This window comes from Struthio camelus, chromosome 10, assembly GCF_040807025.1.
Source record: "Struthio camelus isolate bStrCam1 chromosome 10, bStrCam1.hap1, whole genome shotgun sequence".
Classification (NCBI taxonomy): domain Eukaryota; kingdom Metazoa; phylum Chordata; class Aves; order Struthioniformes; family Struthionidae; genus Struthio; species Struthio camelus.
The window spans coordinates 24,328,382-24,342,070 of NC_090951.1; the positions used below are offsets into that span (position 1 = coordinate 24,328,382).

Sequence of the window (13,689 nt, forward strand, 5' to 3'; positions counted from 1 at the left end):
TACCTCTGGCGTTGTAGGGCTGAGTCTCCCTTCAGCACAGACTGAGGCAGGCTTACAGGAGCAACAGAGTTCCTGGAAGAGTTGGCAGGATATATTTCTGTGACTGCTTGTCCAAGTAAACTGTGCATAATTAAATATCTGAAGTTTGAACTCGTGGTCCGAGATCCAGTTGGTTGCTTCTGAACTGTATTGTCAGAGCTGTGCCAGGATGTGGGGACGGTATGCAGTTTGAATTGCAACATTTGGACAGAGAGGGAGAGATTCCTCTCCATTGCATCTGGAATGCTTATTCCCAAGCTGTGGGTTGAGACCCACAAAACTTCTTGCAGCAGAAATGAACGAGTAACTCCCTTTAGAGGGGAGGAGATGACAAATGTGGGGTTGCAGTGCTGAGGGCTCTGCTTTAAAAAAGGCTTCTTGGAGACACGTGAGCTGTATTCTGGCAATTACTACAACGGATATGTTACAGAATCCTGTGGAGAATTCTCATGCAAGCTTCATTGTTTGCTGCTTCTCTTGGAGTGTTGGCTTGTTCCTGATCTCCTACCTTTCTGTTACTAAAGTTTGGAAAGGTGCTTTGGATAAATAATGTCAATGTATTTCCTGTTAATGAGAGTTCTGGACTGTCAGTGAAGCGTTATGATATGCTTCTCAGTGCCTATTCTGCTACATAATAATTATAGTTAATTTGTGTTATTGTCAACACAGTGACTCACTGGCTCCCAAAGCAAAGAATATCAGTACTTTTTTTTTTTTTTTTTTTCCTTTTTGTAGGGGCTCTGGCACTGAAATGTAGAAAAGATGACTGATACAAGTAACAAGTCAGCAGGCAGACTGGGGGTGAAACTTTGGGTCCCAGATTGGTGCTCAGATAATTTGGAGAATTTGCATAAGAATACCTAAATTAGCTTTTTATGGAGAGTTAGGCTTATCTTTTCTTCTCAGCCTCCTTAGCTTTCCTAGCAGCAAGGCTAATTTGGGTATTGGGTGAATGTTGTCAGTACTGGCTGATGGAAAGTTATTGCGGAGCTTTGTGTAACTACTGTTACTTAAAGCTGGGAAAGATGGTTGAGTCCCAGTCTGAACCTCTGCGTGATGTAATCGAGAGAGTGTCTTTTAAAAAGTATCCAACTAGTCACTTTAACTGCCAGAACAAGTTGCTGGCAGTTCTAGACTGCAGCTTCCTCCTGTTTTCCTAGAAAGGTGATTTCTACCTCCCCGCCCCCTTCGGGCTTATTTGACTGGATTAGAGGAAATTTGATTGCTCTCGCAGTGAAAAAATAAAGCGAGCATAGGATACATTTTCCCATAATAGGATGAATCTACCTCTGAAGTGAAGTAGTGACAAAGCTATATAGAGCTGTATTGTTCTCTGCTGCTGGCTCATCTGCTTTGAAGTTTTTCTAGTAGTTTGTTTGCGGTTTCCATCTAAGTTCACGTTTTACTTTTGTCTCGTTTCCAGAAGGTGCTCAGGGAGCTGGGGCTGTTGAGTCGGCAGCAGGCGTACTTATAAAACTGTTCTGTGTGCACACCAAGTGAGTATGCATAGAACCTACTATGGGTAGCTGTCCACAGTGATCCCTATCCCGCGCTGACCTGTAGAAATGCTGTTTACTTACCGGTTCCTTCCACTCATAATAAAAGCTACTTGAGCCCATAGAAGCTTCTAGCTGTGGTGTGTTCAGAATGTCTTTACCTGGAAGTGGCCCAGCATAGTGCCGTGACAAGCTAGTATTTTTGTTGCTGCATGCACCCAGTGACTTCAGAGTTTTGCACATATGTACGTGCCGGCAGCACCTTTCAGATGCTTTGGGTGCCAGAACTGGGTGAAGCAGCTCCATAAAGATCAGCTTCTACTTCTTCCCTCACAGGCAGAAAGCGCTAAAGTGTATTCCACAGGAATCAGTTCCAGGAAGAGCAGTCCTCTAAGCCATAGGCTTCTGTTGGTGATTCACAAGGTAATCAGAGATGTCTGATTTTTTTTTCTTCAGGGCGCTACAGGATGTACAGATCAGATTCCAGCCTCTCCATAGTCCTGACGTGGCTGCATCCATACCTTCCCATGGCTCTCATGAAGAATTTGGTGAGCATTTGTGTTCAGTGAGTCTTCAGTATTCTAGGCCTTTAATGGCTGGGGAGGGCTGACGAGAGGGGGAAGGTTGTTGGTGGTTGTGTTCTGAGTGTGGGCTAGCTGTGAAAGCAGCCCACTTGATTAGAGCCCAGTAAGAGTACAGAGCCGGGGGAGCCTGTTAAGCTAGGAGTGCTAATGCTTTGTGCATCCTTGGGTTTGCCTTCCTAGTTGATTTGGCACTGGTTCCAGAAACACGATATTTGTCTCTTCTCAGGCAGAAGAGATCTCAGTGACACCAGAGCTTTGCAGGTAGAGGAGACTGGGCTGGGTGCAGTGTGCTTTTTTGGATCATTCACCATTCTGGAATGTTGGCTGTTACAACTGGCCTTAAATTCAGAGAAGAAAGGAAGCTTGTATCGCTCTCATTATTAAAGCCTGATAACGTCCACTCTTTGGTGTACAAAGAGTAAGCAGAAGACAGGATTTCCATTGCCCTTAACTCTGATTAGTTCAAGTGGATGTTGCTGGATTTTGCTTGCTATCTTGGCATCCAGTATGACTAGCAATGGCGTAAGTTTGTACATTGTGGAATTATAGCTTTAGCTGTTGGGGGAAGTTCCTATAAACTTGTTTGTATTTATCTTTTGGAAGCCTTTCCAGACCATATGGCTGATCTAAGCACAGAAGGGCTGGGATCTGAAAAGGGATCTGTGCACGGCTCTCAACCTGACTTGCGGCGCATTGCTGATCTCCCTGTACCAGCAGACTTTCTTTCTCTCTCAAATGATGCCAAACCTAAGTTGATGACTCCAGATGCATTCATGACCCCAAGTACATCTCTTCAACAGGTAACCAGAGGAGAGCACTGTTACTAGTGGTACAAGGGATAGGTTGGGATTTTGATCCTTTTGGACTTTTTTTAGACTGTAATGACTCAGGGAGGCGGAACTAGTGAATGTCGAGCACAGAAGAAAAACTACCTGCGTAACCAACACTGAGTAAAGACATGTTGGCCTGTCTAAAATGCCAAGCTGGTCTAAGCTTATGTTGGGAGTGCTGTATTTTACTACAAAACTGCTGATGTAGCTGTATTGTATGCAAATAATGGATGTACTGAATAACTATCTATGCTGGGAGATGCTTTTCCTGGTTTATGCATCCTGTTTGGGGTTGTGGTCTAACTGTAATGGCAGAAAACCCCTGTCAGCTTGTGCTGTCTCTGCATGTCCTGTCTGACAAGATCCTTTGGGAATGCATGTCTAAAACAGTCAAGTAAGAAGATGGGACTGGAACATCTTCTGCATAAGATCTCCAAATTGGCAGTCCAATAGTGCAGTGGGTTTTTAGCTGGATTTACTTTGAAGCTTGTCTGGAGGGAAAGAAAATGGTTCCACAAGCTGAACAGCATCCTGTTGATTGCTGAGTTGGCTTGCTGTGAATCTGATGCAGCAAGCCTTAACTTGTAGTGCAGGCAGTTCTTTTGTGCTTGCCCCATGGATTTCAGGATCAGGGAGCGAAGTGTTCCTCAGGATTTGCTGTAGGAGAAGGGCACCAAAGTCTTTCAGTGAAGAGCCATAAGCAAGCATTTCCTCCTCAGTGGAGCTCCAATGGAGCAGTCAGTAAGCAGTGAATTGCTCTTAATGCTCTGTCACATGTGTGCGGCCAGTATCATGCTCCTTTGGGTCCTCCTGGGCATCTCTAGAGGCTGTCTGACACTGACAATGTTTGTCTGTCCACCTCACTGCAGGTTTCTGCTGCCTCCTCTTGGTTATGACAACAAACTTAAGAGCTGGAGCTCACTGTTTTTTGGCCAGATCTGTGTCCAAACTTCATGCTAGTTTGTCTTGAACCCATTCAGATGTTCTTGCTTTGCAGCCTGCTTGCATGTCCTCCCTTACCTCTGCATTGCATTTATGACCATTAGTTTTCCCATGTACTTTTAAAATTGGAATAAATGTATGTGAAAAAGTGTTTAAAAAATATTTTCCTTAAAAAGTGATCTGCAACGTAATTACAAGGTGTGAATTCAGTTGGTGTGAAACTGTGCTGTTGGCAAGTGCTTTTCCTGCCTGCCTGTGAGAAATGTACTGTCAGCAGTTATTTACCATGCTGACATGGTTCTTACAGGCAGCGGTGAGAGTGCTGATGAGCAGCATTCTGTGTGCCCATCCTCTGGCAGGGCTTCCCTCTCCGAGGGAGGAATGAGAGGTTGTAACTACAGCTTATGCATGTGCTGGAGGAGCTTCTGTGAGTAGGGGCAGCACATGGAAGATGTGGAGAAATGGAGTTAGTGCTGAGCTGATTGAGATACACCCACCTCCAGTGGAAAGTTGGGGAGCAAAGAATAAATTAAACTCCTCATAAAGGTTTCAAGGTTGCTAGCAAGGTTGCTGAGTACAAAAGTTAATTATGTGCCTGAGGGTGGATAGCTTTCCCAGTGCTAAGATGCACCAAGGGAGTAGAGAGATGTTGTTAATGGGTGATGGTTGCACATGCTGTTTGCTGCAAGGACCAGCTCACTTTTTATTTTCAGTTTAAACCTGGCTTTTCGTTGTTGCCTGTTTCATGGCAGGCTTGTTCCTGCTGGCACCAGCACCTGGGAGCATTCTAGTGTGGACCAGCCTTGGGTTTAGCTTAATCTTCACTATGCTGTAAACAGTGTCAAGAGTCAGAAGGTTGGCCAAATAGACTTTCACTGCTTTGTACGTGTGTGCCTGTGTTGATGACCTCTGTAGCTGTTTCTTGGTAGCCAGAAGCAGCAGAGAGGTCAGCATATCTCACTGTGCTCTACACTGTTAGCCAGCTAAGGTGAACAATACCCCTTTTTGTGCGTTTATGCATTCCCTTACCGCCTATTGGTAGTGCTTATGTAGCAGGACCCATACCTCAGGCAGATTCTGGCCTCACCAGTGGCAACAGACCTTCACAGGAGCAGTCTAGCTTGAACAACAAAATGTGGTACTGCTGAGCCCTGCAGAACGCTGGTTCATTTTGGGACTGTAAACGTGCCTGAAGTAACTTAGGTCAATATAAGCAGCCATGGTTCATATGATGGGAGTGTATTGGGGGCCTGCCTTTGACCAGCACCTGAGCACCCCAACGGTACAACTTCCAACTTTTTTATTCCCCTTTTGCCAAAGAGTCTTTGAGAGTTCTTCTGAGGCCAGCGTTCTAAGTTCTGCTGTTGGACTCTTGTCACATCCTGACTGCTGTATATTTTCTTGTAGATCACTGTATCTCCAGGCAGTAGCGTCAGTTCCCTGACTGCAGTCACAGCCATGAGTAGCACTTCTGTCACTGACACCTCTATGCCCAGGTAAATAGAGCATTAAATATTCCTTTGCAACTGAACTGATACTGTCCTGCAGGGTGGAGCAGAGCTGTAGTTTATCTTGCAGAAGAGGAGATTGTAAGCAGAGTTAGAAACTGGCCTTAGTCCCAGAGCCCCAAATGGGCAACTCTTTACATCCCTAAGGCAGCTTGGAGCATGTCTGTTGTCATCCAAGGGGCAGACAGTAGTGTTTCCTTTGTGCCTCATAGGGATTCTTTTACTGCATCTCAACTTTGTCGCTTTCTGTGCTTCTCCCGAAGGGCTGTCACTGTTTACAGGTAAGGGAACGCTGCAGGCCTCAAGGACAGAAGGGTAATTGGGACTCTCAGGAAAATCTTATGGGGGTGAGGTAGGTTCGGCTGCATAACTAATAAGGAAAAGCTTCATTTCTAGGGTCAGGGAAGAAGACCAAGGACCTTTTCTCTAGTGTCCTATTTCTCCCTAAACTCCCCACAGTGTGAACTGAAGATATAACGGGGCCCTTGTCTCACTGACCCCTCAAATTCTAACGCTTCCTCAGACAGACTACAACGCCCCTCTTTTCTTCGTTTCCATTTAGACTTTCTTTGGCCTGTATGGTGACTAGGAGATGCAGTTGCTAGTTGACAGGGAGCAGCTGACCACAGAGTAAAGAGCAGAGAGCTCAGAGAGGACTGATGAAATTTGAATTGGGCCCTCTGTTACTGTGAATTGGCTCCTCCATTGACCTGTGCGTTCATACTGCTCCGGAGCCTCAAGTGTTCAGTGCAAATCTGTATCATTAAGTTGGCCTGCCTAATTTGTTTTTTGTCTGTTTTCTGTAGGGTATCGGAAGACTTGACGGTGAGCCCCAAGATGCAGCTGGACACCAGCCTCACGCTGAGTAGCAGTAGCAGCAGTCTTCAAACCAGTCCTAGGAGCCATTCAGTTCTTATCCCTAGCCTCCCTGACAAGCTAACACCAAAGGCACCTGTTCCAGTAAGTCTCCAAATACAACTTGTTTCTTTCTCCTCCTGGGCCACGGTACTTCTCTATAGGCTTTTGCAAGCTGAAATGAGGCTCATTTGTATAATAGCAGGGCCAATGTCTACCTTTTGGGAAACGAAGCTGCTGGCATAGATCTGCAGCCTGGTTTATCAATATATTAATGGAGCTTGATTCTGCTGCAAAACAGGATGTCTCTGAAAGCTAGAGACAGCTCTAGCTTATGTTATCACTATCATGATGGTCAGAAATGGTCAGTCTGTGTGTTAGGAGACAGTGCTACCTGGAAAGGTTTCTTCCTTCTTACTGGTCTTGTGGGTCTGAAACTATCATTTCTTATCCTTAAACTTTTATTTCCAGGTGTGATGTAAAGCAGATTATGGATGACCAAAGCTTAAAGCCAAAATAAACTGTCAGTTCCAGAGGTATTCAATGTTAAAACTAACCGATTATTTGCCCTCGAAGAGGAAAGATTGTGAAGCAGATCAGGGAGGTAGAACTCCCTGTTAAATTTTATTTTGGAAGTGTGTTCAAACTAGAACAGTTAAGTGTGTTGTTAGTATGATTTTTGGGTCTAATTCTGTATTCCCTTATGTGCAAGTCAAAATTCCCTTTCGTTTAAGGAGAGTGTCGGAGGTTATGTGCTGAATGAGGGTTATGTGCTGAAGGGTCAGTAAATGTTTCTACAAGTAGTTGACAGATATGGAAAAAACGTGCTATTTTTGCATTGAGAAGTTGGAGGGATCCTGGAGCAAAAGAAGGTGGTAGCACACAATCTCATTACAAGTCTTGGGGCCCTTCTCCATCTGCTGAACACTTTGGGTGCGCAGGTATCACATGAGGAAAGGATACAGCCTGGCTGTCTTCAGAGGTGATTGTTGGCCCTGGGGCAGTTCGGCGCTTGGTGAGAGGTGCTAGGGTGTCTTGAGATGTCTCTGTGAAGGCTGAAGGCTCTTGTTTGATGTTATTTTATGTTATTTTGAATTCAGGTCACGCCGGGAAACCCTTCTCTAGCTCTGGAACTGCAGGAAATGGAGCCCTTGGTGGTGCCTCAGGCTTCTCCCACCCGTGAACGTTCGCCAGATGTCATTTCCTCTGCTTCCACAGCCATGTCCCAAGATATCCCAGAGATTGCTTCTGAGACCTTGCAACGCAGCTTTGCAGCTGGCCCATCTGGGCTCCCTGCAGAGGTGCTGGAGCCCAGTCATCATGCAGACAGTATGGCATCCGCTGCTTCAGCCTTGCATTTGCTATCTCCAAGGAACCGGCACAATTCTGATCACAGCCACCGCTCTTTGGACATGCCTCAAGTGGAGGTGGACAGACTGAACGCTCCATCATTACTGGAGACTGCTTTAACTCAGGAAAACGCATCTTCTGACAGTGTTGTGAGTCAGCCTTGGCCAGCAGCTCCTGACATAACCAGAGAAACTAGGAACAGCATGGCAGACAGGTAATCACTTGGGTGTTTCTTTCTTGGGGCAATTTCTTCACACTTCCTAGGTTGCTAGCTTGGTGAAAAGCTCTTATATTGAATTTGAGCTAGGACAGTTTTCCATCCCTCCTTTCCCTTGAAAGACCCAATGATTCAAACTTCCTGTGTACCTGGTTTGTATATACTGTGTCCTAAACTTCCTAAGTGAGCTCTGACTGTGTGTGCCCTCTCCACTTTAGTGGCCTTCGTGTTCTCCTGGGAATGAAGAACAAAACCAGTGCAAACTAAATTCTACCCCAGGTGATCCCCTTGCAGGCCCTTATTTGAAGAAACCAGTTAGCATGTAATTGTCATATATATATAATGTAATTTGATTATAGGTTAATCATATGTCTCTCTTCTGTGATTGGCTTTGTGAAGCTAGTATTAGAAATCAGACAAAAAGTACTTTAAAAGTCAGGAGATGAATGATAATGTCTCTGTGGAGTGGGCGTGCAGATTTGGGCAGCATCGCATCTGCCTACTTATCAGAGCAAACCTTTCTGCTGGTGGCAGTGCCAAGATTCATTGCAGTGTTAGTGCCGTGTCTTCTATCGGGACCGGAAACAGCAAGATGGATTTGTCACCTCCTGAGTCTCTGGGCCAAGGCTGCATGCACCATGCGAGTCAGCAAACACCTCCCTTCTGAACAGGGGTAGCAAGCTGGGAGCATCAGTGTTGTCCATCCAATCCAGAGCGGTTCTATTCCCTGCCAGAATTACAAGAGAAAGGCCTGTCCTTCTGCTCCTTCAGCTGAAGATACTGCTTCAAAAACAGTCTCGGTTCTTATGGCTTTGGGAGAGCATTGAGGCTGTGTCTTCGTGCTGTGTTTTTTTTGCTTTTGCTCATGGTTCAAAGTTCAGAAGAGATTTTTTTGGGAGGAGTTCCCAACCCCCCTCAATCCCACTCTCTCTGAATTCTTTAGGACTTCTCAGATCAGAATATCAGATCAGATATTTTTGGATCTGAGCTATTTCATTTGCTCACTGCTATTAAAATAAAAAAACAAAACAAAGGAAGGGACATGTTTCAGTCCAGTCAAGCCATCAGCCTTCCTGAAAGTAACAAGTACTCACTTCTGTTTAATGATCGTCTTGCATATTGAATTTAAATAGTCCTAGTCTTAGAAGCATGTGCAATTTGCTCTGAAAACCTTTATGAAGCTCTGACTGGATTCACTAGTGCAGTCTTGTCCTATCTGGTAGAGCTAAGCTGTCAAATTGTCATGCTTCCCTCTATTCTCTTCAGAGCTTGGGAGAACTGAGAGGCACTGAATTTTGTCCCAGTGATCAGTATTACTTAAGGAAAAACAAGCCCAAGGTGATACTATCCACTGGCATGCACTGTACCTCTTTTGAATGGTGGATTACTACTGCATGCTTGGTTGCTGGGGGATTATGTTCTTGGGTTACTGCCTGAAGCATAGCTGAGCTGCTTGTCCCTTCCAAAAGACAAGTGTGCAGTGCAGTTTGTGTTAGTATCTCCAAACACTTGTTGCTCTCTGGATCTGTGCAGCTAGAATTTTTTTTTTTTTTTTTAAAGACCTTCTAACAGTATGCCCCATGAGAAGTGGAGTGAGCAAATATCCAGCTGGAGGAGACTTACTTGATGATATTTTCATTCTTATTTTTCTCCTCTAGCCCGAGGGATGAAGTTGAAGAAAAGCACAAGAGCTCTTCCTATCACCGACACAGCTACCACCTGCTGCAGCATGACAGCCAGGATGCTAGTGCAGAACAGAGGTACCAGAGTGCTCAGCGCCCTCTCTTGCCCTGCGTGAACTCAGTTCAGGCTACATTCGTGTTTCTGTCCCCAGCAAGCCTTCATGTGAATGTTCTTGCTTTGTCTCCTGACTGAATGTGTGTATGCAGTCAAGCTTCCATAATGTCCTAATCACTTCAGCTGATCATGAGATGGACGTCTGGAAATTGTCCAGTTTATCCCCTACAGAGAAATGTTTGTCTGTATCGTTCATAAGAGCGTGAATCAGTCTTGGCTTAATTATCAGTGTAAACCTGCTAAGGGACCAGTACTGAAATACTGTGTTTAAGGTAGTGGGGTTACCTCAGTAGTCATAGCTTCCTGGTTTTGGCATCTTTACTCTATCATTAGCCACTCTGAAGCTCTGTGGCCACGTTTTTTGTGCCTGGCAAACTAGCCCTGCTTGGCAGCTGAGGGCTTGTTTGTAATCCATGCTTCAGTTCGGACCAAAGTGTGTAGCTGGCCAGCAGCTGAAAGACTCTAAGGTAACAAGGATCGCACACAATTCCTAGGCTCCATCTCGTTATCCTTTCTTACTGCAATGCTTGCTGCATTAGGTGCTTTCTGTCTGAAAAGCTGTCAGGATATGCTATGCTTGGGTTCCCCACTGGGTCAGCAGTTACATCGCAGGGCTTCTGTGCTGGTGTGCTTGCAGCAAGAACACGCATCAAACTCTTCCGCTGCCTGACCCATAGTTCTCTGTAATGCAGAGGCCCTTCAGGTCCTGCCATGCAGCACTGAAGCTTGGCCTGAGCAGTCCTGGATCAAAATGGGGCAGGCTATGCTAAGCTCTGTAGAGGTCTCTGTGTTAAAGATCAAGGTGGCAGGAATTCTTAGTCGAGTGACTTTGAACGTGTGTGGATGCAGAACAGTGTGTGAACCCCTCTCCCTTAGTACAGGCTAATGTTGTCCAGTATTGCAAATGATGTCCTCTCCCCTACTGTTCCTTCATAGTGACCATGACGATGAAGTTGCGAGTTTGGCTTCTACGTCAGGTGGATTTGGTGCCAAAGCATCTACGCAGAGGCTGCCTGTGAAGGACTGGAAAGCCAAGGCATCCCCTCGGGCTTCCCCAAAGCTAAAACGGAAGGGCAAGAAAGATGACGGGTATGCTGGGCTTGCCAGGATACAGGTGGCTATGGGAGCAGCTGTGCAGGGCCACAACCTGACAGAGCCATTAGCAACCAAACTAGGGTGTAACGCTGAGCTGTGGCCAAGTGTTCCCAACCGTTGTCCCATTTGCAAGTGACGGTAACCCCACAGAAAGCATTGTTGGCTACTTGGACACCAGCTGTTACTTAGGGGTATGGGAGTAGGACCTGTCCTACCTTTCCAGCTGGGACTTGGTCCAAAATGTAGTCTGGGCTTCAGAAGAATTTGTGGAAGGTAAATCACTGTTACACACTGCTGGAGGACACTGGATCCATTTGCCTGTTTCAGTGAAAGCTTCATTGGAACTATGACACTGTGGGTATAGCTTAACATGGCCTTGATTTCTGGTTGGCTTTTAGATGCTGGCACAGGGCCTGTTCAACAATATCTGTCCATTGTTACTTGCTTGCTACTTTTGTGCGTTTCTAAATGTGGCTATATGAATGTCTTGTAATTGAAACTTGATGACTGGAAAGATCTGCCCGTGGCAAACTTGACCTGTCTGCATTAACTTGAGAGAAGTAGCATAGCTACTGCAGATAACTTTCTCCTTTTCTCTTCCCGCCCGCCCCCTCCCCCCCAATGTTACTGGATCAGTTCAGTGTTTTTTCTGTATTCCGTTTATGCTGGAATGCATCACTGATTTCCTCACCTCAAGAGCTGGAGTAATTCTAGATGATTTGAAGCTCATTAATTCTATATTTAACAAATGAGTACTAGGTTTTTCTTTGTCAAATACCAGGAAACCTTCAAAAGCCCAAATGGCTTCTCTGGTTTTGAATTTGGACAAGGCTGAAAAATCAGTGTGCGTTTTTTCTTTGTAGCGGTCCTCGTTAAGGCTTAGCAGAAATATCTGACGTGTTGCAAGCGTCCCTGTGAAGGGACCGGTTTGTAAGGCCTGTGAATAGTGGAAATGATGGAGTCGCAGTGCTGCAGGGACTGGGCTTGCTTCATCTCCTATCATTCTCATGTTGTACTAGGCAAAACAGATACATGAGCTGAAGTATAAAATCTAAAACAGTCTATAAAGTAGGTGGTCTGTTTTGGCAGAGGATTTGGATAATCAGAGCAGGTAATTGACATAATTACATTACTGCTTATTTATTTTTATTTCAGGGATGTGAACCAGTCACCAAGATCATCTAACAACCAGGTGAGTCACAGAGCTGCTTCTGCAGTCCTTCCCGAGGGCCTGATGCTCCAGCTCTGTTTACTGGCTCACAAAACCTGAAGGAAAGAGCATCCTGGTCCCTTCAGCTACCAAGGGCATCCACTGTGCCTGGGCAAGCTGAAATGGGGCTGTGATTTGGGTGTTTGCACCTCCCTGCAGGGTTTCTTGGCATTGATCAGTTCTGTGACTTGCACAGCAGAGAAGGAGCTACTCAGTGTTGTCCAGAGCAAAGTCGTCTTACCTTCACATGTTGATTTGTATTTCTGTGCTCTCATAAGCCTCATCTCATCCGAAACCCCACCACTCTTTTTTTTTTTCCCTTTCCTGCTGAGAAGACTTGCATGTATCAGCAACAGGACAAGCTGTTCCAAAAACAGTAAGGAGCAGAATGGAACTAGCCTACTGGAATTTCTTATGCCTGTTGATAGTACCTTCCTATCAGACAGAAGATGCTGTCAGCTGAGTTATCTGCTCTTTGAACTGTCCTTGGTTACTTATGCCACCTGTAGTTTTTTGAGCAGATGAATAGACCCTGTGAACCACAGATGTGTACTTCTCCAGTTGTTTGATTATTCAAAAACATGCAAGAGAGCTGAGAAAACACTCTAGGGAAGCTCCTTCTTACTATATTGATTGGACAGCACTTTTGTAAGTGTTTGAGGCCCCTATTTACATCAGAGACCTAAATCCTTTTTCTCAGTACGTGGCCAAAAGTGAATAGGATCTGGTTTGTTCTATTCCCTTTTAGATGCCAGAGCTTTGGAGGGAGTCTTGAATCTAAACAGTTTAGGATATTCTGAGCGGCCGTTTGTAAATTCTGTGTGGGAGCTCCATGTACCTTGCATTATTAGTGGGTTTTTTTTTTTTTTTGGGGGGGGGGGGGGGGGGGGCAAAAGCCTTAGAGATACGCATTAAGTTGGTCTCGTTTTTCTGCCTTGTTTGTGTCGTGCTTCAGTCCTGAGCACATGGGGTAACTCACTACCTAGCAGAAATCTTGACTTATTTGACTTCTGATCTCGTTAGAATTGAGTGCCTGTCCTCTCCACCCACAGGTGACACCTGAGTTCCAGGATGAGCTGATGTGCATATTGAGGAGCCAACAGCGAGAGCTCTCTGAGCTGCGTCAGAACCAGATGGAGCTGCTGCAGAGACTCACGGATCACCTTGATGCCATTCAGAGCTCCCTCATGGGCCATGTGGAGAGGGTGATTGATTCCCAGCAGGAGCAGGAGCGTATCCTTCCTAGGAAACTTTTCTGTAGGTGTGCCTCGAACAGGCCAGGTATTCTGGGCTTGCTTTTCAGAGACATTGTTCTCTTTCCTCCAGGCCCTCGGCAACCTTCTACCTAAAATGTTAAAATCACTCAGTTGTTTGCAAATGTTGCTTGAGAATTAAAGTAGCAAAGGGCTGCAAGCCAAATGAGACATGAGAGGAGCTAACAGTTCAAAGATTTTAGCAGTGTGGGCCATAGGTGCATTAGAAGAAGGCCTGGCTGCAGTGCACCTATTTCAATCCCTGATTGATCTCTATCCCCTTTTCAAGGGCAAGAAAGTCAGAAATAGAAGGGAGAAGAACTGCTACTTTCTCCATGCCACGAAAGTCTTCCAGTTACCCGTTAAGAGCTCAAGTGCTGCAATGCTGGAGTAGATGAAAGGTACATCTACTACGTTATCCTGCCTTAGCCAGTGGCAGTTGCAGAAGAGTGTGTTTATGGGGTGATCCTGTCCTCCTTTCATTTGAAACAGAAATTGCATCTGACCACCATA

The 13,689-nt window shown here is 45.5% G+C and overlaps 1 protein-coding gene across 2 annotated transcripts in view; it reads left to right on the plus strand.

Annotated features, from left to right (window-relative positions):
• Window positions 1–13,689, plus strand: part of EDC4 (enhancer of mRNA decapping 4) — a 40,162-nt gene that overhangs the window by 17,058 nt on the left and 9,415 nt on the right. The window contains exons 13-22 of one of the 2 annotated variants that reach the window (XM_068955583.1): window positions 1,463–1,535; window positions 1,992–2,083; window positions 2,723–2,919; window positions 5,299–5,387; window positions 6,206–6,359; window positions 7,355–7,818; window positions 9,480–9,581; window positions 10,555–10,707; window positions 11,869–11,905; window positions 12,976–13,156. In XM_068955583.1, the coding sequence (XP_068811684.1) occupies window positions 1,463–1,535; window positions 1,992–2,083; window positions 2,723–2,919; window positions 5,299–5,387; window positions 6,206–6,359; window positions 7,355–7,818; window positions 9,480–9,581; window positions 10,555–10,707; window positions 11,869–11,905; window positions 12,976–13,156 (1,542 nt within the window). The remainder of the gene's footprint in view (window positions 1–1,462; window positions 1,536–1,991; window positions 2,084–2,722; window positions 2,920–5,298; window positions 5,388–6,205; window positions 6,360–7,354; window positions 7,819–9,479; window positions 9,582–10,554; window positions 10,708–11,868; window positions 11,906–12,975; window positions 13,157–13,689) is intronic. The other variant, XM_068955584.1, reaches the window with a different exon arrangement.